Raw genomic sequence first — 26,516 nt, forward strand, 5'->3', positions numbered from 1 at the left:
CAGCAATGATGTTGACTCTTAATGTGGTAGACCACCCGGCATCGACCTAGGCACCGGAAACGACAAAAGCAATATCAGCCCTGTCAACCCTGCAAAGTCCTCTTTACTAACATCTGGAGGCTAGTGCCAAAATTGGAAGAGCTGACTCACAGACTAGTCAAGCATCAGCCTGACATCGTCATCCTCACAGAATCGTATCTTACAGACAATGTCCCAGACTCCACCATCACCTTCCCTGCGTATGTACTGTCCCACCGGCAGGACAGACCCAGCAGAGGTGGCGGCACAGTGGTATACAGTCAGGAGGGAGTTGCCCTGGGAGTCCTCAACATCGCCTCCGGACCCCATGAAGTCTCATGGCATCAGGTCAAACATGGGGAAGGAAACCTCCTGCTGATTACCACATACCGCCCTACCTCAGCTGATGAATCAGTGCTCTTCCATGTTGAACACCACTTAGAGGAAGCACTGAGGGTGACAAGGACACAGAATGTACTCTGGGTGGGGGACTTCAATGTCCATCACCAAGAGTGGCTCGATAGCACCACTATTGACCGAGCTAGCCGAGTCCTAAATGACATAGCTGCTAGACTGGGTCTGCAGAGGTGGTGAGGGAACCAACAAGAGGGAAAAACATACTTGACCTCATCCTCACCAACCTGCCTGCTGCAGATGTATCTGCCCATGACAGTATCGGTAGGAGTGACCACCGCACAGTCCTTGTGGGGAGGAAGTCCCGCCTTCACATTGCGAGTACCCTCCATCGTGTTATGCGGCACAACCACCGTGCTAAGTGGGATAGATTTTGAACAGATCTAGCAAGTTGAGACTGAGCATCCATGATGGGCCATCAGCAGCAGCAGAATTGTACTCAAATACAATCTGTAACCTCATGGCCCGGCATATCCCCCACACTACCATTCCCATCAAGCCAGGGGATCAATGAAGAGTGCAGGGGGGTCTATCAGGTGCAGCACCAGTCATACCTAAAAATGAAGTGTCAACCTTGTGAAGCTACAACACAGGACTACTTGCATGCCAAACAGCATTAGTAACATACAATAGACAGAGCTAAGTGATCCCACAACCAACGGATCAGATCTAAGCTCTGCAGTCCTGCCACATCCAGTTGTGTGAATGGTGGTGGACAATTAAACAACTCACCGGAGGAGGAGGCTCCACAAATATCCCCATCCTCAATGATGGCGGAGCCCAGCACATCAGTGCAAAAGACAAGGCTGAAGCATTTGCATTCATCTTGCCTCTGGTACCATCCTTGAGTGCTCTGGCACAACTTGTGGAGCAATCTCTAGATTGGTGCTGTTAGGCTGCGGAAGTTGCCTCTCAGTGATCCATTAACATTGCCGCACTTGTAAACCTTTCTGTCCGCACTTGCTTATTGCCATCGGCCCTTCCATTGTGGCAGAGTAGACGAGTGAGCACTAACAAAAGCACAATGCAATATGCTGTAGAGTGTGGCCAATAGTTCAGATCCATAATTTTGGGTTTCCAGTGTCTTCAGAACTGACATTGATGTTGCCTTGGACCTGAAGCTGTGAAAAGTGGGTGTTGAATGCAGTTCAGGTGCAGAGATCACTGTAGGAAAGGGCACCTAGGGAGTAGCTCACAGATGCTGATCTCAAAGGTAAAGGATTTTCACTTGTCAGTCTTATCAAACCCTTCCCTTAGTGGAACATATGTTGATGGCAAGTCAATTAGAAGATTTACACTGTTAGGATTTAGACTATGATTCACTCTGTGACCTTTGAATGAGTCATGAATCCGAAGCCCTGTCTGCCTCTTCTCATGATTCAGGGGGACTGTTAGAGTTCCCACATCACTATGAAGGAGGTTAGCTATGCCTCATGGTGTCTTGGCCAATATTCCACAGATTAACTACTTATTGGCACATGTGCTGTATAGTAGGAAGCTGCTTCATACCAGCCGTGCGTAGCACTCTCAGCTCTGAGTCAGAAGGCTGTGGGTTCAAGCCCCCCTCCAGGGCTTGAGCACAAAGCTAGGCCGACACTCACTGCTGCCCTTGTTTCCCTAGCTGGGTCTGGAAGTGCTGCAGTGCACCTTGTAGACGGTACACACTGCTGCTACTGTACGTCGGTGGTGGAGGGAGTGAATGTTTGTGGATGTGGTGCCAATCAAGCGGGCTGCTTTGTCCTGGATGGTGTCGAGCTTCTTGAGTGTTGTGGGAGCTGCACTCATCCAGGCAAGTGGAGAGTATTCCACCACACTCCTGACTTGTGCCTTGTAGATGGTGGACAGGCTTTGGGGAGTCAGGAGGTGAGTTACTCACCTCAGGATTCCCAGCCTCTGACCTGCTCTTGTAGCCGCAGTGTTTATATGGCTGGTCCAGTGCAGCTTCCAGTTAGGTGTTAATCTGGTTTGCTTCTGTCTTACAGGTTGTGAGTCGTGTTTCGACCCAGCAAGATTTTGATTTGGAGCTTGGGTATCGGTTGTTAGCCGTCTGCGCTGCCCATAGAGAAAAGTTCACTCCAAAATCAGCAGGTAAGGGACAGTTACTCACCCCAAACTCCGTCCCAGCCGAGATTTGCTTTGTAAGCATGAATGTAGCATGGGGAAGAATGGGTTTCAAATGAGCTGTCCCTCATTGGCTATATATAGTCCACTGATGCCCATTAATAGGCCTGGTGTGGGGCTGTGAATTTGCACCGAATCCAGTATAAACAGTGATAAGGACAGGAAAGGACACCACAGACAGACTGGAGAGAGGGGCAGATACGTTGAAGGTGAAGTTTAATGCTGAGGAATGTGAAGTGGTGCATTTCAGTAAGAAGAACGAGCAGGAGCAAGGTGGACTAAATGGTACAGCTTTAAAGAGCACGCAGGAACAAAGTGACCTGGGGCTGTGTGTACACAAATCTTTGAAGGTGGCAGGACAGGTTGAGAAGGCTGTTCAACAGGCACGTGAGCAAACAGAGGAACTGAGTACAGAAATAAGGAGAGTATGCTGAAGTATTTCTAAAAACGCTGCTTATCCCCATCTGGAGAACTGTGGCTAATCGGAAAACTGCAGGAAGACTATCAAGCCCTCGAAGTGGGGGCAGGGATTCAGTTCATGGCGGAGAGCCCAGAGAAACTGGGGTTGTTCTCATGGAGCAGAGGAGGTGAAGGGGAGATTTGGGAGAGGTCTTCAAAATCATGAATGGTTTTGCCAGAACGCGAAGCTGAAACTGTTTCCAGTGGAGAAGACCTGATAGGCAGCCGGCACACGGATCAGGAAAATAAGGAGGGGTAACATCAGGAAAGACTTGTTTAGAGCTTTGTTAGGATCTGCAGTGCAGGGCCTGAAAGGATTTCATCATCACTTTCAAAGGGAATGGAATAATTACATGAACAATGGGATTCATCAGGGAACTCATTCAAATGCCAGCAAATGTTGGGCCGAGTGGGCGCCTTCTGTGCATTGTCACTCTAGGACAAGCGAACACCCTTTAACGCCACACGATATGCCTCATTTGTGACAGCAAATTCATCTCTGCCAAAAGCTGCCACTTGATGTGAAATCTATCCTCACTGGCACTATACCCCAGCGATATACAGTGACATACCTACTCTCCCTAATACTATACCTCAGTGTTATACAGTGACATACCTACTCTCCCTAATACTATACCTCAGTGTTATACAGTGACATACCTACTCTCCCTAATACTATACCCCAGCGATATACAGTGACATACCTACTCTCCCTAATACTATACCCCAGTGTTATACAGTGACATACCTACTCTCCCTAATACTATACCTCATTGTTATACAGTGACATACCTACTCTCCCTAATACTATACCTCAGTGTTATACAGTGACATACCTACTCTCCCTAATACTATACCTCAGTGTTATACAGTGACATACCTACTCTCCCTAATACTATACCTCAGCGATATACAGTGACATACCTACTCTCCCTAATACTATACCTCAGTGTTATACAGTGACATACCTACTCTCCCTAATACTATACCTCAGTGTTATACAGTGACATACCTACTCTCCCTAATACTATACCCCAGCGATATACAGTGACATACCTACTCTCCCTAATACTATACCCCAGTGTTATACAGTGACATACCTACTCTCCCTAATACTATACCTCATTGTTATACAGTGACATACCTACTCTCCCTAATACTATACCTCATTGTTATACAGTGACATACCTACTCTCCCTAATACTATACCCCAGCGATATACAGTGACATACCTACTCTCCCTAATACTATACCTCAGTGTTATACAGTGACATACCTACTCTCCCTAATACTATACCTCATTGTTATACAGTGACATACCTACTCTCCCTAATACTATACCTCATTGTTATACAGTGACATACCTACTCTCCCTAATACTATACCTCATTGTTATACAGTGACATACCTACTCTCCCTAATACTATACCTCATTGTTATACAGTGACAGACCTACTCTCCCTAATACTATACCTCAGTGTTATACAGTGACATACCTACTCTCCCTAATACTATACCTCAGTGTTATACAGTGACATACCTACTCTCCCTAATACTATACCTCAGTGTTATACAGTGACATACCTACTCTCCCTAATACTATACCCCAATGTTATACAGTGACATACCTACTCTCCCTAATACTATACCTCAGTGTTATACAGTGACATACCTACTCTCCCTAATACTATACCCCAATGTTATACAGTGACATACCTACTCTCCCTAATACTATACCTCATTGTTATACAGTGACATACCTACTCTCCCTAATACTATACCTCATTGTTATACAGTGACATACCTACTCTCCCTAATACTATACCTCAGTGTTATACAGTGACATACCTACTCTCCCTAATACTATACCTCAGTGTTATACAGTGACATACCTACTCTCCCTAATACTATACCTCAGTGTTATACAGTGACATACCTACTCTCCCTAATACTATACCCCAATGTTATACAGTGACATACCTACTCTCCCTAATACTATACCTCAGTGTTATACAGTGACAGACCTACTCTCCCTAATACGATACCTCAGTGTTATACAGTGACATACCTACTCTCCCTAATACTATACCCCAATGTTATACAGTGACATACCTACTCTCCCTAATACTATACCTCATTGTTATACAGTGACATACCTACTCTCCCTAATACTATACCCCAATGTTATACAGTGACATACCTACTCTCCCTAATACTATACCTCAGTGTTATACAGTGACAGACCTACTCTCCCTAATACTATACCTCAGTGTTATACAGTGACATACCTACTCTCCCTAATACTATACCCCAATGTTATACAGTGACATACCTACTCTCCCTAATACTATACCCCAGCGATATACAGTGACATACCTACTCTCCCTAATACTATACCTCAGCGATATACAGTGACATACCTACTCTCCCTAATACTATACCCCAGCGATATACAGTGACATACCTACTCTCCCTAATACTATATATACCCCAATGTTATACAGTGACATACCTACTCTCCCTAATACTATACCTCAGTGTTATACAGTGACATACCTACTCTCCCTAATACTATACCTCAGTGTTATACAGTGACATACCTACTCTCCCTAATACTATACCTCAGTGTTATACAGTGACATACCTACTGTCCCTAATACTATACCTCAGTGTTATACAGTGACATACCTACGCTCCCTAATACGATACCCCAGCGATATACAGTGACATACCTACTCTCCCTAATACTATACCCCAATGTTATACAGTGACATACCTACTCGCCCTAATACTATACCTCAGTGTTATACAGTGACATACCTACTCTCCCTAATACTATACCTCAGTGTTATACAGTGACATACCTACTCTCCCTAATACTATACCTCATTGTTATACAGTGACATACCTACTCTCCCTAATACTGTACCCCAGTGTTATACAGTGACATACCTACTCTCCCTAATACTATACCCCAGTGTTATACAGTGACATACCTACTCTCCCTAATACTATACCCCAGTGTTATACAGTGACATACCTACTCTCCCTAATACTATACCCCAGTGTTATACAGTGACATACCTACTCTCCCTAATACTATACCCCAGTTTTATACAGTGACATACCTACTCTCCCTAATACTATACCCCAGCGATATACAGTGACATACCTACTCTCCCTAATCCTATACCCCAGTTTTATACAGTGACATACCTACTCTCCCAAATACTATACCTCAGTGTTATACAGTGACATACCTACTCTCCCTAATACTATACCCCAGTGTTATACAGTGACATACCTACTCTCCCTAATACTGTACCCCAGTGTTAAACAGTGACATACCTACTCTCCCTAATACTGTACCCCAGTGTTAAACAGTGACATACCTGTTTAACATTTAGTTTAACTGTTTAAATTTATGCAGCATTAGTTGATTGTTTTAAATAGTGTTTTATGACTCACAGCTGGATCTCAAAGACTTCATTCTTTGATAATACTGTATCCCAGGATTATACAGATACAAACCTCATCTCCCTAATACTGTGTCCCAATGTTGGACAGTGACATACCTACACTCCAGAGCAGTGTACCCCAGTGTTACAGAATGACGTTCCTACACTCCCTAATACAGTACGCCAGTGTTATACAGTGACGTACCTACACTCCCTAATACTGTACCCCAGGGTTATACAGTGACATACCTAAACTCCCTAATACTGTACCCCAGGGTTATACAGTGACATACCTACACTCCCTAATACTGTATCCCAGGGTTATATAGTGACATACCGACGCTCTCTAATACTGTATCCCAATGTTATACAGTGATATACCTACACCCCCTAATACTGTATCCCAATGTTATACAGTGTCATACCTACACTCCCCAATACTATACCCCAGTGTTAAACAGTGACATACCTACACTGCCTAATGCTGCACCCCAGTATTATCGAGTGACACACCTACACTCTGTAATACTGTACCCCAGTGTTATACAGTGACATACCTGCACTCCGTAATACTGTGCCCCAGTGATATACGGTAACATACCTTTTCTCCCTAATAGTGTACCTGTGTTATGCAGTGACATACCTACACTCCCTAATACTGTACCCCAGGGTTATACAGTGACATACCTACACTCCCTAATACTGTATCCCTGTGTTATGCAATGACATACCTGCACTCCCTAATACTGCACCCCAGGGTTATACAGTGACATGCCCACATTCCCTAATACTGTACCCCAAAGTTAGACAGTGACATACCTACACTCCTTAATACTATACCCCAGGATTATGCAGTGACGTACCTACACTCTCTAACAGTGTATCCCAGGGTTATACAGTGACATACCTACACTCCCTAATAGAGTATCCCAGGATTATCCAGTGTCATATCTACACTCTCTAACACTGTACCCCAGTGTTATACAGTGACATACCAACACTCCCTAATACTGTATCCCAATGTTATACAGTGACATACCTACACTCCCTAATACTGTACCCCAGTGTTAAATAGTGACATACCTACACTGCCCAATACTGTACCACGTGTTATACAGTGACATACCTACACTCAGAATCACAGCATCACATAGTGCATAAGAGGCCCTTCGGCCCATCGAGACTGCACCAACAAGTGAGAAATACCTGACCTACCGACCTAATCCCATTTACCAGCACTTGGCCCATAGCCTTGAATGTTATGATGTGCCAAGCGCTCATTTAAGTACTTTTTAAAGGATGTGAGGCAACCCGCGTCCACCACCCTCCCAGGCAGTGCATTCCAGACCGTCACCACCCTCTGGGTAAAAACGTTTTTCCTCATGCCCCCTAAACCTCCCACCCCTCACTTTGAACTTATGTCCCCTTGTGACTGACCCTTCAACTAAGGGGAACAGCTGCTCCCTATGCACCCTGTCCATGCCCCTCATAATCTTGTACACCTCGATCAGGTCGCCCCTCAGTCTTCTCTGCTCCAATGAAAACAACTCAAGTCTATCCAACCCTCTTCATAACTTAAATGATTCATCCCAGGCAACATCTTGGTGAATCTCCTCTGCACCCCCTCCAGTGCAATCACATCCTTCCTATAATGTGGTGACCAGAACTGCACACAGTACTCCAGCTGTGGCCTCACCAAGGTTCTATACAACTCCAACATGATCTCCCTACTTTTGTAATCTATGCCTTGATTGATAAAGGCAAGTGTCCCATATGCCTTTTTCACCACCCCACTAACATGTCCCTCCGCCTTCAGAGATCTATGGACACACATGCCAAGGTCCCTTTGTTCCTCAGAACTTCCTAGTGCCATGCCATTCATTGAATACTTCCTTGTCAAATTACTCCTTCCAAAGTGTATCACCTCACACTTTTCAGGTTAAAATTCCATCTGCCACTTATCTGCCCATTTGATCATCCCGTCTTTATCTTCCTGCAGCCCAAGACACTCAACCTCACTGTTAGCCACCCGGCCAATCTTTGTGTCATCCGCAAACTTACTAATCCTACCCTCCACATCGTCATTTATGTCGTTTATATAAATGATGAATAATAGGGGACCCAGCACAGATCCCTGTGGTACACCACTGGACACTGACTTCCAGTCACTAAAGCATCCTTCTGTCATCACCCTCTGTCTCCTACAACTAAGCTAATTTTGAATCCACCTTATCAAATTACCCTGTATCCCATGTGCATTTGCCTTCTTTGTAAGTCTCCCATGTGGGACCTTGTCAAAGGCTTTGCTGAAATCCATATAAACTACATCAACTACACTACCCTCATCTACACACCTGGTCACCTCCTCAAAAAATTCAATCAAATTTGTTAGGCATGACCTCCCTCTGACACAACCATGCTGACTATCCCTGATCAAACCTTGCCTCTCCAAGTGGAGATAGATTCTCTCCTTCAGAGTTTTCTCCAAAAGCTTCCCTACCACTGACGTGTGACTCACTGGCCTGTAGTTCCCTGGCTTACCGCTACAACCCTTCTTAAATAGTGGAACCACATTAGTTGTTCTCCAGTCCTCTGGCACCTCCCCCGTGGCCAGAGAGGAATTAAAAATTTGGGTCAGAGCCCCTGCGATCTCTTCCCTTGCCTCCCTCAGCAGTCTGGGACACAAATCATCTGGACCTGGAGATTTGTCCACTTTTAAGCCTGCCAACACCTCCAATACCTTGTCACTCCCTATATCAATTTGCTCAAGAACCTCGCAGTCTCTCCCCGAGTTCGATACCTTCATCCTCGTTCTCTTGGGTGAAGACGGATGTGAAGTATTCATTCAACACTCTAGCGATGTCCTCTGGCTCCACCCATAGATTGCCCCCTTGGTACCTAATGGGCCCTACTCTTTCCCTGGTTATCCTCTTCCCATTGATATACTTACAGAATATCTTGGAATTTTCCCTACTTTTACCACCCTCTTTGCTCTCCTAATTACTTTCTTAAGCTCCACCCTGCACTTTCTGTACTCCATTAATGCCTCCACTGATTTGTTTCCCTTGTACCTGCTAAAAGTCTCTCTTTTTCCTTCTCATCGTAAGCTGAATATCCCTGGTCATCCATGGTTCTCTGGGCTTGTCACTCCTTCCTATCACCCGAGAGGGAACAAGGTGAGCCTGTACCCTCCCCATTTCTCCCATTGCTCCTCTGTAGATTTCCTCACAAGTAGCTGTTCCCAGTCTACCTTGGCCAGATCCTGCCTTATTTTACTAAAATCCACTCGCCCCCCAAGCCAAAACATTTTGTTGCAACTTGTCTATTTCTTTGTCCACAACAAACTCCCTAATACTGTCTCCCAGGATTATCCAGTGACATACCTACACTCTCTAACACTGTATCCCAGAGTTATACAGTGACATACTGACACTGCTTAATACTGGACCCCAGTGTAATAAAATAACATACCGACACTCCCTAATACTGTATCCCAATGCTAGACAGTGACATACCTACACTTAATACTGTACCCCAGTGTTATGCAATGACATACCAACACTCCCTAATACTGTATCCCAATGTTAAAAAGTGTCATACCGATACTCGCTAATACTGTGCCCCAGTCTTATACAGTGACATACCTTCTTCCCTAATACTGCACCCGTGTTATGCAGTGACATACATACACTCCCTAATACTGTACCCCAGGGTTATACAGTGATATTCCTAAACTCCCTAATACTGTTCCCCATGGTTGTAGAGCAAAATACCTACACTCACTATTCCTGTACCCCAGTGCAATACAGTGACATGCCGACACAGCCCAATACTCTACCCCGGTGTTATAAAGTGACATACCAGCACTGCCTAATATGGTACCCCAGTCTTATACAGTGACATAGCAACACTCCCTAATACCTATAACCCAGTGTTATACAGCGACATGCCTTCCCTCCCTAATACTGTACAGGTGTTATGCAGTGGCATAAATACACTCTCTAATATTGTACCCCAGTGTTCTATAGTAACATACCTACACTCCCTAATTCGGTATCCCTGTGTTATGCAATGACATACCTACACACCCTAATACTGTACCCCAGGGACATACAGGGATATTCCTACACTCCCTAATACTGTACCCCAGTGTTATACGGTAACATGCCTTCTCTCCCTAATACTGTACCCCAGGGTTATACAGTGATATTCCTACACTCCCTAATACTGTACCCCAGGGTTATACAGTGATATTCTTACATTCCCTAATTATGTACCCCGGTGTTATACAGTGATATTCTTACATTCCCTAATTATGTACTCCAGTGTTATACAGTGACTTTCCCACACTCTCAAATACTGTACCCCAGTGTTATATAGTGACATACCTACACTCCCTAATACTGTTCTTCAATGTCATGCAGTGTTGTACCTTCACTTCCTAATACTGTATCCCATGGTTATACAGTGACATACCTACATCACGAATACTGTACCCCCAGTGTTCTACAGTGGCACACCTACAATCCCTAATTCTGTGTCCCCGTGTTATGCAATGACATACCTACACTCCCTAATACTGTACCCCAGGGGTATACAGTGATATTCCTACACTCCCTAATACTGTACCCCAGGGTTATGCAGTGACATACCAACACTCACTAATACTGTTCCCCAATGTCATACAGTGACATACCTGCACTCCGTAATACTGTACCCTATGTTATACAGTGATATTCCTACACTCCCTAATACTGTACTCCAGTGTTATATGATAAGATGCCTTCTCTCCCTAATACTGTACCCGTGTTATGCAGTGACATACATAAACTCCCTAATACTGTACCCCAGTGTTCTACCGTGACACACCTACACTCCCTAATACTGTTCCCCATGCTTATACAGTGACATAGCTACACTCCCTACTGTACCCCAGGGTTATAAGTGACATAGCTACACTCTCTAATACTATACCCGAGGGTTATACAGTGACATACCCACATTCCCTAATTATGTACCCCAGGGTTATACAGTGACATACCTACACTCCCTAATACTGTACCTCAGGGTTATGCAGTGCCATACCTTCACTCCCTAATACTATACCCCAGGGTTATACAGTGACATACCTACACTCCCTAATACTGTACCCCAGTGTTCTACAGTGACACATCTACGCTCCCTAATTCTGTGTCCCCGTGTTATGCAATGACATACCTACACTCCCTAATACTGTACCCCAGGGGTATACAGTGATATTCCTACACTCCCTAATATTGTACCCCAGGGTTATGCAGTGACATACCTACACTCAATGTCATACAGTGTCATACCTACGCTTCCTAGTACTGTACCTCAGTGTTATACGGTAACTTGCCTTCCCTCCCTAATACTATACCCATATTATGCTGTGATATACCTACACGCACTAATACTGTTCCCCATGGTAATCCAGCGACATACCTACACTCCCTAATTATGTACCCCAGGGTTATACAGAGACATACCTACACTCCCTAATACTGTACCCCAGGGTTATGCAGTGCTATACATACACTCCCTAAATCTGTACCCGAGCGTTATACAGTGACGTACCTACACTCCCTAATACGGCATCCTAACGTTATACAATGGCATACCACACTTTTTAAAACAATATCCCAGGGTTATACAGTGACATACCTACAGTCCCTTATACTGTACCCCAGTGTTATACAGTGACATACCTATACTCCCGACTCCTGTATCCCAGGGTTCTACAGTGAAATACCTACACTCCCTAATACTGTTCCCCAATGTCATACAGTGACATACCTACACTCCCTAATACTGTTCCCCAATCTCATACAGTGACATACCTACACTCCCTAATACTGTTCCCCAATCTCATACAGTGACATACCTACACTCTGTAATACTGTTCCCCAATGTCATACAGTGACATACCTACATTCTGTAATAATGTACCCCAGTGTTCTACAGTGATATACCTACTCTCCCTAATACTGTCCAGGTGTTATGCAGTGACATAAATAAACTCTCTAATATGGTACCCCAGTGTTCTACAGTGACACACCTACACTCCCTAATTCGGTATCCCTGGGTTATGCAATGACATACCTACGCTCCCTAATACTGTACCCCATGTTATACAGTGATATTCCTACACTCCCTAATACTGTACCCCCAGTTTATACAGTGACATACCTTCTCTCCCTAATACTGTACCCGTGTTATGCAATGACATACCTACACTCCCTAATACTGTACCTTCGGGTTATACAGTGACATACCTTCTCTCCCTAATACTGTACCCGTGTTATGCAATGACATACCTACACTCCCTAATTCTGTACCCCAGCGATATACAGTGACGTACCTACACTCCTTAATACTGCATCCCAGCGTTATACAATGACATACCACACTCCCTAATACAATATCCCAGCGATATACAGTGACATACCTACTCTCCCTAATACTGTACCCGTTTTATGTGGTGACATACACACGCTCCCTAATACTTTACCCTAGTGTTGTGCAGTGACATGCCGACACTGCCTAATGCTGTACGCCAGTATTATACAGTGACATCCCTGCACTCCCTAATACTGTACCCCAGTGTTATACAGTGACATACCTACACTCCCTTATACTGTGCTCAACTCTTATACTGTGACGTATCTTCACTCCCTAATACTGTCTCCCATGGTTGTATAATTACATGGCTACACTCCCTAATTCTGTACCCCACGGTTGTGCAGTGATCTACCTACACTCCCTAATACTGTACCTCAGTGTTATGCAGTGACATACCTACACTTCCTAATACTGTTCCCCAGTGTTATACATTGACGGACCTGTACCCACCAATACTGTTCCCCGGTGTTACACTGTGTTACTGTACCCACCAGCATTGTACCCCACTGTTATACAGTGACAGACCTGTACCTATCAGTACTGTATCCCAGTGCTATACAGTCGCCAACCTATAGCCATCAGCACTGTACCCCAGCGCTATACAGTGCCAGAGCTGTAACCAGCAGCACTGTTCCCCAGTGTTATACAGTGTCAGATCTGTACCCGCCAGTACTGTACCCCAGTGTTATAGTGACAAACCTGTACCCACCAGTACTGTACCCCAGTGTTATATAGTGACAGAACTGGCCCCACCAGTATTGTTCCCCAGTATTATAGAGTAACAGACCTGTCCCCACCAGTACTGTATCACAGCGCTATACAGTGATATGTTACCCACCAGTAGTGCACCCCAATGTTACACAGTGGTAGACCCATACCCACCAGTACTGTAACCCAGTGTTATACACTGACAGATCTGTACCCACCAGCTGTGTATCCCAGTGCTATACAGAGAGAGAGACCTGTCCCCACCAGTACTGTACCCGTTTTATACAGTGACAGTCCTACTCTCCCTAATACTGTATTCCAGGGTTATACCATGACACACCTACACTGCCTAACACTGTACCCCAGTGTCATACAGTGACAGACCTGTACCCATCAGTACTGTATCCCAGTGCTTTACTGTGGCAGACCTATTGTCATCAGCACTGTACCCCAGCGTTATACAGTACTAGAGCTGTAACCAGCAGTACTGTTCCCCAGTGTTATACAGTGTCAGACCTGTACCCGCTAGTACTATACCCCAGTGTTATAGTGACAAACCTGTACCCACCAGTACTGTACCCCAATGTTATACAGTGAAACCTGTCCCCACCAGTACTGTATCACAGTGCAATACAGTGATATGTTACCCACCAGTAGTGCGCCCCAATGTTACACAGTGGTAGACCTAAACCCACCAGTACTGTAACCCAGTGTTATACAGCGACAGATCTGTACCCACCAGTTGTGTACCCCCGTGCTATAGAGAGAGAGAGACCTGTCCCCACCAGTACTGTACCCGTTTTATACAGTGACAGTCCTACTCTCCCCAATACTGTATCCCAATGTAATACAGTGACATACCTACACTCCCTGATACTGTACCCCAGTGTTACACAGTGACATACCTACACTCCCTAATAATACACCCTGGTGTTATACAGTGACATACCTACACTCCCTAATACTGTACCTCAGTGTTATACAGTGACATTCCTACACTCCCTAATAATACATCCTGGTGTTATACAGTGACATACCGACACTCCCTAATACTGTACCCCAGTGTTACACAGTGACATACCTACACTCCCTAATACTGTACCCCATGGTTATACAGTGACATGCCTACACTGTCTAATACTGTACCCCAGTGTTACACAGTGACATACCTACACTCCCTAATACTGTATCCCAGTGTTACACAGTGACATACCTACACTGCCTAATACTGTACCTCAGTGTTATATTGTGATGTACCTACACTCCCTAATACTGCACCCCGTGTTATACAGTGACATACCTACACTCCCTAATACTGTTCCCCATGCTTATACAATGACATTCCTACACTCCCTAATACTGAATCCCAGGGTTATACAGTGACATGCCTACACTCTATAATACTGTACCCAAGTGTTCCATAGTGACATATCTGCATTGCCGAATACTGTAGCCCAGGGCTAAAGAGTGACATACCTACCTTTTCTAATACTGTACCCCAATGTTATATGGCGCCATACCTACACTCTCTAATACTGTACCCGTTTTATGCAGTGACATACATACACTCCCTAATACTGTACCCCAGTGTTATTCAGTGACATTCTTACACTCCCTAATAATACGCCCCTATATTATACAGTGACATACCTAACTCCCTAATACTGTACCCCAGTGTTATACAGTGATATACCTACACTTCCTAACACTGTAGCCCAGTGTTATACATTGACATACCTACACTCCCTAATACTGTCCACCAGGGTTATGCAGTGACATACCTACATTTCCCAATTATGTACCCCAGTGTTATACAGTGACGTTCCTACACTCCCCAATACTGTATACCAGCGATATACAGTGCCATACATACACTCCCTAATACTAAATCCCAGTGATATACCGTGCTAAACCTGCACTCCCTAATACTGTTTCCCATGCTTATACAGTGACATTCCTGCACTCCCTAATACTGTACCCCAGTGCTATACAGTGACATCCCTGCACTCCCTAATACTGTACCCCAGTGTTATACAGTTACATACCTACACTCCTTAATGCTGTACCATTGTCTTATATTGTGACATATCTTCACTCTCTAATACTGTCTCCCATGGTTGTACAATGACATGCCAACACTGCCTAATTCCTGTACCCCAGGGTTATACAGTGACATACCTACACTCCCTAAAACTGTTCCCCAATGTCATGTAGTAACATACCTACACTCCGTAATACTGTACCCCAATGTTTTACAGTAACATACCTACTCTCCCTAATTTTGTCCCCGTGTTATCGAGTGACATACATATACTGCCTGATACTGTACCCCAGTGTTACACAGTGACACACCTACACTCCCTAACTCTGTACCCCAATGTTATACAGTGACATGCCTACACTCCCTAATACTGTACCAAAGTGTTGTACAATGACATACTGACACTGCCTAATACTGTACGTACGCCATAGTTATACAGTGACATACCTACACTACCTAATACTGTACCCCAGCATTGTACAGTGACATAACTACACTCCCTAATACTGTACCCCAGTGTTGCACAGTAACACACCTACACTCCCTAACACTGTACCCCAATGTTATACAGTGAGATGCCTACACTCCCTAATACTGTACCCCAGTATTGTACAGTGACATACCGACACTGCCTAATACTGTACGTACATCAGGGTTATACAGTGACATACCTACACTACCTAATACTATACCCCAGTGTTGTACAGTGACATACTGACACTCCCTAATACTCTACCCCTGTGTTATACAGTGACATAACTACACTCCCTCATGCTGTACGCCAGTGTTATTCTGTGAAATATCTTCACCCACTAATTCTGTACCTGAAGGTTGTACAATGACATACCTTCATTCCCTAATACTGCATCCTAATGTTATACAGTGACATACCTATACTCCCTAATTCTGTACCCCAGGGTTATACATTGACATACCTATACCCCCTAATACTGTACCCCAGAATTATGCAATGACATACCACACTCCCTAATACAATACCCCAGTGTGATACAGTGACATACCTACACTCCCTTATACTGTACCCCAGTCTTATACTGTGACATATCTTCACTCCCTAATACTGTCTCCTATGGTTGTACAATTACATGGCTACACTCCCTAATTCTGTACCCCAGGGTTATGCAGTGACATACCTACACTCCCTAATTCTGTACCCCAGTGTTATACAGTGACATACCTACACTCCCTAATACTGAATCCTAGGGTTATACAATGACATATCACACTCCCTAATACTGTATCCCAGACTTATACCATGACATACCTGCACTTCCTATTACTGCACCATAGTGTTATACAGTGACATTCTTACACTCACTATTAATACACCCCTGTGCTTTACAGTGATATACCTAACTCCCTAATACTGTACCCTAGTGTAAAACAGTGACATACCTGTACCCACCAGTACTTTACCCCAATGTTACAAAGTGATAGACCCATACCCACTAGTCCTGTACTATGGTGTTATACAGTGATACTGTGTGCCCCAGTTCTGTACCCCACTGTTATATGGTGTTATACAGTGACAGATCTGTACCCACCAGTACTGAACCACAGTGTTATAGTGATAGATGTTATACAGTGATAAACCTCTACCCACCAGTACTGTACCCCAGTGTTTTACAGTGACAGATACTGTACCCCAGTGTTTTACAGTGACAGATACTGTACCCCAGTGTTTTACAGTGACAGATACTGTACCCCAGTGTTGTACCATGACAGATACTGTACCTCAGTGTTCTACAGTGACAGATACTGTACCCCAGTGTTGTACCATGACAGATACTGTACCCCAGTGTTCTACAGTGACAGATACTGTACCCGTGTTCTACCATGACAGATACTGTACCCCAGTGTTGTACCATGACAGATACTGTACCCCAGTATTATACAGTGACAGATACTGTACCCCAGTGTTGTACCATGACAGATACTGTACCCCAGTGTTCTACAGTGACAGATACTGTATCCCAGTGTTGTACTGTGACAGATACTGTACCCCAGTGTTCTACAGTGACAGATACTGTATCCCAGTGTTGTACTGTGACAGATACTGTACCCCAGTGTTGTACTGTGACAGATACTGTACCCCAGTGTTGTGCCATGACAGATACTGTACCCCAGTGTTGTACAGTGACAGATACTGTACCCCAGTGTTGTACCATGACAGATACTGTACCCCAGTGTTCTACAGTGACAGATACTGTACCCCAGTGTTGTACCGTGACAGATACTGTACCCCAGTGTTATACAGTGACAGATACTGTACCCCAGTGTTGTACCATGACATATACTGTACCCCAGTGTTCTACAGTGACAGATACTGTACCCCAGTGTTGTACTGTGACAGATACTGTACCCCAGTGTTGTACTGTGACAGATACTGTACCCGTGTTGTACTGTGACAGATACTGTACCCCAGTGTTGTACTGTGACAGATACTGTACCCCAGTGTTGTACAGTGACAGATACTGTACCCCAGTGTTGTACAGTGACAGATACTGTACCCCAGTGTTATACAGTGACAGATGTTATACGGTGATAAACTTCTACCCATCAGTATTGTACCCCAGTGCTATACAGTGATAGGTCTGTGCCCACCTGTACCGTACCAGTGTTATCCAGTGAAGGACTTGATGAGCACAGAGGGTTGTGGCATTGGACTGGATTACAGACATATGGAGAAGGGAGGCCATAGAGGCATTTGAAAACAAGGATGAGAGCCGGTGTAGATCAGCAAGCACAAGGCTGATTGGGGAACAGGAGTTGGGATGGGATTTTCTGGCCCTGCCCGCTGCCGGGATCATCCGGTCCCGCCAGAAATCAATGGACTTTTGGCTGGGCTGCTGAATCTCCCGTGGTGGGTCTCGCTACAACGGGGCCGGAAAATCCCGGACTTGGTGTGAGTTAAGACTCGAGCAGCAGAGTTTTGGATGAGCTCAAGTTTACGGAGGGTAGAGTGTGGGAGACCAGCCAGGAGCGTGTCGGAATAACCGAGTCTAGAGGCAACGAAGGTATGGGCGAGGGTTTCAGCAGCCGAAGAGCCGAGACGGGGCGGGGTCAGGCGGAAGTGAAATTAGGCCATCTCAGTGATGCAGCAAAAATGATGTTGGAGGCCCAACTCTGGATCATGGCATTGAGGTTACAAAGAGTCTGGTTCGGCTTTGGACAATTGGATGTCTTAAAAATGTGTCTTCTGAACTATGCCCCTAATGTACGGAGTGCTAGACCTCCGTGAAATGCAGTCCCTTGTATGTAGTCTGTTGCATGAGGGCTATTGGGTGGGGTTGAACAGTGAGAATGGGACAGGCTTGCTTCATCTAATGTCCTTTTTCCTGTTTGTATAGCTATTTGCATTGCTTGATTGCTTCAGTTGATTAGTTTAACTGTGCAGGTTAACTGGGCTCCGTGTTCCACTGGAATCCTTCCTTTTGAATTGCCCTGCCTGACTGGTCTGGCCTCTTTCTCACATCAACGGTTGCAAATTGGTTAAGTTGCCTTTTCGATTCTTGAAAAAAATGACCTTCAGAATTGTTGTCTGTCTTTAATTGTCTCCTTCCTTTGAAATTTGGCTCCCAACCAGCTCGCATCCTTCAGGACAGTTGGCTGCGAGAGATCTGAACGACTTATGCAAATTGCCTGACATTGCAGTTGTCTCCACTTGATCTTCCAGGCAGGGTTTGCACTCATTGCTAAGCCACTGGAAGTAACCTGGAACTGAGAAAGCAAGCTGTCTCTTGTCTTCACCCCAACTTAGAGCATTCTTATTTGCCCTTAGAGCTTATCTTGTCAATCATGCTCCATCAAACCCTATTGGGTAAGGAGTTCTCACCCACTGTACCCCACACTTTGCCTTACATTGAAGGTCACCTGTTCCCTATAAATCCCTGTGCTCGCTGACCTACATTGACCCCTAGCCCAGCAGCGCCTCGATTTTAAAAATTCTCATCCCTGTTTTCAAATCCCTCCAAAGCCTCGCCCCCTCCCTATCTCTGTAATCTCCTCCAGCCCCCTCAACCCTCCGAGATATCTGCGCTCCTCTAATTCCGGCCTCTTGAGCATCCCCCGATTTGAATCGCTCCACCACTGGTGGCCGTGCCTTCAGCTGCCTGGGCCCTAAGCTCTGGAATTCCCTCCGCAAATTGTTCGACCATGTTAGAGATGCCGAGTAAATGCAAGTTGACAAAATGAACTCTTTACAAATGAACGACAGCTGCTCTCCTTGGAGAAGAGAAGGCCGAGGGGCGATTTGATCGAGGTGTTCAGCATCATGTAGATAGGGAGGAAACCTATCCTTCCCTTCCCGTTGGCAAAAGGGTCGAAAATCAGAAAAGACTCCGACTGAAGGCGATTGGCAAAAGAACCAAAGGCTTTTGTACAGAGCGAATGGTGAGGATCTGGAACGCTCTACTTGAGAGTGTCGTGGAGGCAGTGCCAGTCGTGGCTTTCGAAAGGGAACCGGAGAAGGCCCTGAAGAGAATACATTTGCGGCTCTAAGGGGAAAGGGTGGGGGAGGGGGGTCCGGTGTGTCGCTCTTGCGCGAGAGCCAGCACAGGCGCGACAGGCCGAATGGACACCACCCCTGCTGTAACCATTCTGTGCTTCCGCAAGAGGCGTCCCTGTAAAGAGAAGCAACGTGTTGGATGGGAGGATCCTTTTCAGGCTGCATGCGGTTTCTGTATCACTAGGGGCAGTCGTGAAATATAAGCTGCTTCTGCAAAGCTAGGTCATGTAGTTGCCTCGTGTCAGCCCTGTCTGACAGTAAGGGTGATTATTGAACAGTCGGATCTAGCTGCAACTTGGCCTCTTGCTTGGTTCTGCTCTGAAAACGTCTGAAAATCCTCCCACCACCTGCACTTTCCGCTGTACATCGCCAGATACATTTCGATTGCTCATGCTCTACTTTGAAATCATGGCGGGGGGATGGAAACACAGGCTGTCATCCTTCTTGGGAGACAGGAACATTGTTTGATCACAGGGTGGAATTGTACGGTCGCTCCCGCCAACAGGATCGTCCAGTCCTGCCGAAGTCAGTGGACTTTTGAACGGCTCCTCTGGCCCCCACCCCGCCTTCCCCCCACCCTCTACCCTCCCCCCCTCCCCCCTCCCCCCACTGTGATGGGGCTGTAAAATTCCGCCCATATTGATATATAACAACAGAAGACTTGTTTCTTTCTGCCTACTCTGATTTACTTTCTTACTTTCCACTCGTTTCGTACTGTTGACACCTTCCTTCAAACGGAGTGCCCTTTGTCGCAGGCCCAGGTGGGATAGAATGGAGACAGGGGGATGTTATTCCTACCCCTGTGCCATTGCCTTCCCAAACTGGACTTCCAGCGCGCATGTTTAATCCAAGATGGCTGCAGCCCAAACAGCCCTGGACTTGAGGCCTAGACCGGCTTTAAGCTCACCAGCCTCGCCCGCAGGGTCCTGTCCCTCACCCAGCAGAAACCCATGGGGATGGGCATGAGTAGCATGTGTCAGCAGGGACTGAGGGAACTGCACCCACTCACCACCCCCTCCCCACCCCCACCACCTGCCTCCCTCCGACTCAGGTACATTGTGGAGGGAGGATTTCGAGGAGGCCTCAGGATTGTAAAGTGGTGGGTGGGGGGAGGGTGCCCCGGGCAGTGGAGAGGTGTCAACTATTCCTTCTGGCCCTGGCCCCTCTCCCCGCTCACTTTGCAACCGTTTCCTCTGTTCCAGGCTTAAAACAGCCATTGGGCCCTGATCTGCATATTTAAAGGGTCCATCCGCTTCCTGTTGGCATCTTTTCTTGCTCACACAGAGAGGCGGTTCAAGACACAAGGGATGTTAACACTCCAGCTTCTGCCAGGCAGGCTGGACTAGAATTGCCTCTTGTGGAACCATAGAATGGCTACAGCTCAGAAGGTGTCCATTTGGCCTGTCGCGTCCGTGCTGGCTCTCGGCAAGAGCAACACACCACAGTCCCCCTCCCCCGCCCTTTCCCCATAGAGCCGCAGATGTTTTCTCTCCAGGTTTTTATCCAATTCCCTTTTGAAAGCCACCATTTAATCTGCTTCCACTGCACTCTCAAGTAGAGCATTCCCAATCCTAACCGCTCGCTCTATGGAAAAAGATTTTCCTTATGATGCCTTTGGTTCTTTTGCCAGTCGCCTTAAGTTGGAGTCTTCTGATTCTGACAATGGGAAGAGAAAGATAGGCTTCCTCCCTACCTACTCTGATCCCTCGTGCTGTTGGACGCCTCTATCAAATCTCCCCTTCTCCAAGCAGAACAGCTGTTCTTCAATTGTAAAGAGTTTATTTTGTCACTTTGCCCTGTTGTTCTCTATAACTTGCAGAACTGTGCTGTCACCTCCGGCATTCCCATCCATTGGCCCCGTTGGCACCAACCTCTCCATTGTCACCTCACGATAACCACAAATGTCCCACCACTTGGGGTCAGTTTGCACATTCATGGATCAAGGTGGCAGCACACCCGAGGGCTTTGGAAAGGAAATAAGGTTAACAGTGGATAAGTGGTCAGGACAGAGGATGAAGGTTGCTGTTTCTCGGCAGGCTGGCGATAGCAATCTTGAAAAGGAAGGGCTTGTAGTAGCCCGAGCGTGGGAACCATTTACAGAGCCAGCCGGCATCGAGGCAAGAATAAGAAGAGGCTGGTCAGCAGCAACAGGTGAATGGAGGGCAGAGAGAATTGGGTCACTTGGGTAGGGCAGAGCTATGAAGAGGCACATTTTTTTCATAGACAAAGAGAGTACTTTCCCCTTAACCAAGGCACGGCACACCGATGTAGCAAAGCTTGTGACAGTCGATACACTTGGTATCAGCGGCTGAGTGTAAAACTTCCCCGCCAGAAATCTCATCCAACTCCTGTTCGCCTGTCGAGGGCACAGATGACCACATTCATCATCTGGGTTGCTTGGTAGGGTTCCGGTGGGTACGCGGGTGACTGCCGAGACTGATCTGCGCCTGGCGGGGGTTCTGCTGCAAATCGGACAGGATACGGCACAGACCATGGAGTTGTGGACGAGTTGCTGGCTCGGGATTTCCTCTCCTTGCGGCCTCTCTCTCTCTGCCTCTGATACGTGCTTGCTTTTGAAAGCAGGGCGCGGGGGAGTGGGCATGCACCGTATTTTAGTTGGTTGCGCCAGCTGCAGCGATCCTGGGCACGCTTCTCTCAGGTCTAGGGGCCAAAGTCAAAACACCTGAGCAAAGCCCTTCAGCGTGTCCTCGTAGCACTTTGCTCTGAGCACTGTGAGAGCACACTCCAGACTCGAGCTCGCCATAGAAGATTCACTGTGGTGAGTGATGGCCAGGCGTTCTGGCTACGTGACCGGCCCAGTTCAGTTGTGACTGTCTCAATCTGGCGTGGGTGTCTGGCATGCCAGCTCGGGTAAGCACCTCGGTCTCCGGTATTCAGCCCTGCCATCTGATCTTCAGAAGCTTCCGAGGGCAGCTCAAGTGAAAGTGGTTGAGCTTCTCAGCATGACACTGGCGCACAGTCAGAGTCTTGCGGCTGTGAAGCAGAGTGGACAGGGCTATCGCTCCATGGATGTTCAGTTTGGTAGGCAGGTTTAGCCCTCTTTGCTCTCAGGCTGATGTTCAAAGTCTGCTGAAAGCTACACTTGCTTTGGCAATTCTCGCACGTGTCTCGTCACCGATATAGACAGCTCGAGGGAGAGATGCTGCTGCTGCAAAGTGAACTTATCCATTGCCGACAGCTCCTGGGTAAGGACCAACACCTTGGGCTTTGCAGATGGCGGCTTTCCTGGAGCAGGCTGGTGTTTCAGTTTTCACCCAGCTAAAGCACCCACCCGTGCCTCATGCATGACCAGTCAATGAGCTGAGCCCAAAGTGGGTCTTGTAGTTCAGATTCGAGTCCCACTCCAGGACTAGTTGGCCACGGAAGGAGCATTCATGAGAGCCATGGAAAACACATTGTAGATTCACTGGTGGGGCGGGGGGGCATTGGTGGGTGGGGGGTTGCGCGGGGTAGGGGGTGGGTGGGGGAGGACATTATCAGGGTGATGGGTTCGATTAACCGAATGAGGGGTGAGTTGTGTGGGCCTTTTCCACTGGAGGTGAGAAGGTTAAGAGATGACCTTGCAGTGTTGTGAAAGGTTTGGATAACGAGAGGTTGGCCCCACTGAGAAGGTAATCAGAGAGTAAGAGGTGTTGGGATCCCCAATCCCTTCACTCACCCCACAATCTGGGCTTTTCAGGAGCGCCAATGGTGGTCCCTTGTGTCTTCTGAAGTGCAACAACAACTTACGTTTCTGTAGCACCTTTAACATAACAAACGCCCCTCGGCGCTTCACAGGATCCTTGTCAAACTAAATTTGACCCCGTGCCATGTAAGGAGATATCGGGTCAGATAGCCAAAAGCTTGGTCAAAGAGGTGGATTTCAAGGAGCGTCTTAAAGGAGGAAAATGAGGTAGAGAGCTGGAGAGGGGTTAGGGAGGAAATTCCAGATCTTGGGGCCCAGGCAGCTGAAGGCACGGCCGCCAATGGTGGAGCAATTCAAATATTATGTATGTAAATGTGGCAATCAATCTGTGCACAGCAAGATCCCACAAACAGCTGTCACATGAATGACTGGTTAGTCTTCTTCTGATGATGTTGGTCCAGAGATAAATGTTGACCAAGACACCAGGGTAAAAACCCTCTGCTCTCCTTCAAATAATGTCCCTGGAATCTCTTACGCCTACCTGAACGGGCAGGCTTGACACCCGTTTAAAACTCACCCACATCTCACAAATGCCAACTCTGCCCAGGCAGAACTTTCTGAGTGCTACACTGAAGTGTCAGACAAGTGCCTTCACTGGGGTTTTTATTTCACCCATGGCCCTTTGATCCAGATGAGAATGGCATCGATGAGTCAAACTGATGAATAAATCATTAGGAGACCTTGATTAAGAGTCATTAAGCACAGAAGGAAGCCATTGACTCCATCTCTCTGTAGAGCCCTCTGTAGAGCAATCCAGTCAGTCCCATTCTCCCCGTTCTATCCCTGTATCCCTGTGTGAGTTTATTTCCCTCAAGTGTCCATCCAACTCCCTTTTGAAACCACTCATTGTCTCCACTTCCACCACCCTCATAGGCAGCGAGTTCCAGCTCATTCCCACTCGCTGTGTAAAAAAGTTCACCCTCACAACCCCCCACCTCTCTCCCGTATCTCCTACCCAAAACCTTAAATCCGTGTTCCCCTAGTCCTTGCATCATCAGCCAATGGGAACAGCTTCTCTTTGTCTACCTTATCCAAACCTGTCAGAATCTTGTCCACCTCTATCAAATCTCCCCTCAATCTCCTTTGCTCCAAGGAGAACAACCCCAGCTTCTCCGACTTAACCTTGTAGCTAAAACCCCTCATCCCTGGAACCATGCTGGTAAATCTCCTCTGCACCCTCTCCATAAGACCATAAGACGTAGGAGCAGAAGTAGTCCATTCAGCCTACTGAATCTGCTCAGCCATTCAATGAGATCATGGCTGATCTGATAATCCTCAACTCCACTTTCCTGTCTTTTCCCCATAACCCTCGAGTCCCTTACTGATTAAAAATCTATCTATCTCAGCTTGAATATGCTTAATGACCCAGCCTGCACAGCCCTCTGTGGTAAAGAATTCCACAGATTGACTACCCTTTGAGAGAAGAAATTCCTCCTCACCTCTGTCTTAAATGGGCGACCCCTTACTCTGAGATTATGCCCTCTGGTCCTAGACTTTCTGACAAGGGGAAATAACCTCTCAGTGCCTACCCTGCCAAGCCCCCTAAGAATCTGATCTGTTTCAATAAGGTCGCCTCTCATTCTTCTAAACTCCAATGAGTACAAGCCCAACCTACTCAACCTCTCCTCTTAAGAAAATCCCTCCATACCCAGGATCAACCCAGGACCCTCGCATCGTCCCTAAAGTGTGGTGACCAGCAGTGGCCACACATGATTTGATCCCAATTTCATTGCACGCTGAAGGACCCACGCTTTGCCCAGGAGGACCACGGCTTGCTCCAATTTTGTTAGCCCCCTTATCAGCCCTGCCCTGGGAGCTGGGATGCATATTCCATTTGCTCTGATCCTGATTGGCATAACGTCTTTTTGGGGAATGTGTGGGGGGGGGTGCGGTGAAGAAAGAACACCAGGAGGAAGGGGGGGGGGGGTGGTGGGAGAAGGCGATTTCCACCCGGGCTGGAAGTTTTCAGATTTTAAAATTCTTAAGACGTGTTTAGCTTTCCCCTTTGCTGAGACCCGAGTTTTAGCAAAGCGATTAATCGAGAGTGGTGTGCCTCCTCCGAAAAAAAAATATGAAGGAAAACCCTTTGGCACTGATCCAGGGGTGGTTATTGTGTCAGAAGTGGCCTCCCCTGCCCAGAGTTTGAACAATGAACCAGCCCATTCCTTTCCCTTGACTAAGTGTCTCAGCAATGCATTGGGGGGTGGGGTGGGGGGATTTAAAAAGGAGAGAGAAAGAGAGAGAGAGAGAAAGCAAGCAGTGGATTACTGGAACACAGACAAGATCACCGGGGAGCTTGAACCCAGGCTAGCTATTTATTTTTTTGGATGCCTTTCACTTCTTGCTGACAGACTGCGACCGAGCATCGGCTGCCCGGGGAGGGAAAGGTCAGTCAAGGTCGAGCGGTTGGAAAAAAGGCCGGTGTCCTCAGGAGGGTTGGCATGCAGAGCCAGAGAGGGATGAAGTGAAGGTTTTCTCCTCTCTCTCTGTCTAACACCACCTCCCCCAAGTGATCAGCTGGCTGAATCTGCACTTAGCTGCTTCTGTCTGGAAGCTAAGGGAGGTTGTGTGTGGTGGTGGGGGGGGAGGAGGGGGGTGGTTGGTGGTGCTGGATAATGAATCATTAATATGTATTGTGCAATA

The 26,516-nt window shown here is 46.6% G+C and overlaps 1 protein-coding gene across 2 annotated transcripts in view; it reads left to right on the top strand.

The window, feature by feature from the left end:
• The window catches only part of LOC144694965 (zinc finger MIZ domain-containing protein 1-like), a 183,393-nt gene that overhangs the window by 23,636 nt on the left and 133,241 nt on the right, over positions 1-26,516 (top strand). Inside the window, exon 3 of one of the 2 annotated variants that reach the window (XM_078565781.1) lies at positions 2,415-2,520. In XM_078565781.1, the coding sequence (XP_078421907.1) occupies positions 2,415-2,520 (106 nt within the window). Of the gene's footprint in view, positions 1-2,414; positions 2,521-26,124; positions 26,261-26,516 lie in introns of those variants that run through there. The other variant, XM_078565784.1, reaches the window with a different exon arrangement.

The sequence above is a fragment of the Cetorhinus maximus genome, chromosome 20 (genome assembly GCF_964194155.1).
Source record: "Cetorhinus maximus chromosome 20, sCetMax3.hap1.1, whole genome shotgun sequence".
In the NCBI taxonomy this organism is placed as follows: Eukaryota; Metazoa; Chordata; class Chondrichthyes; order Lamniformes; family Cetorhinidae; genus Cetorhinus; species Cetorhinus maximus.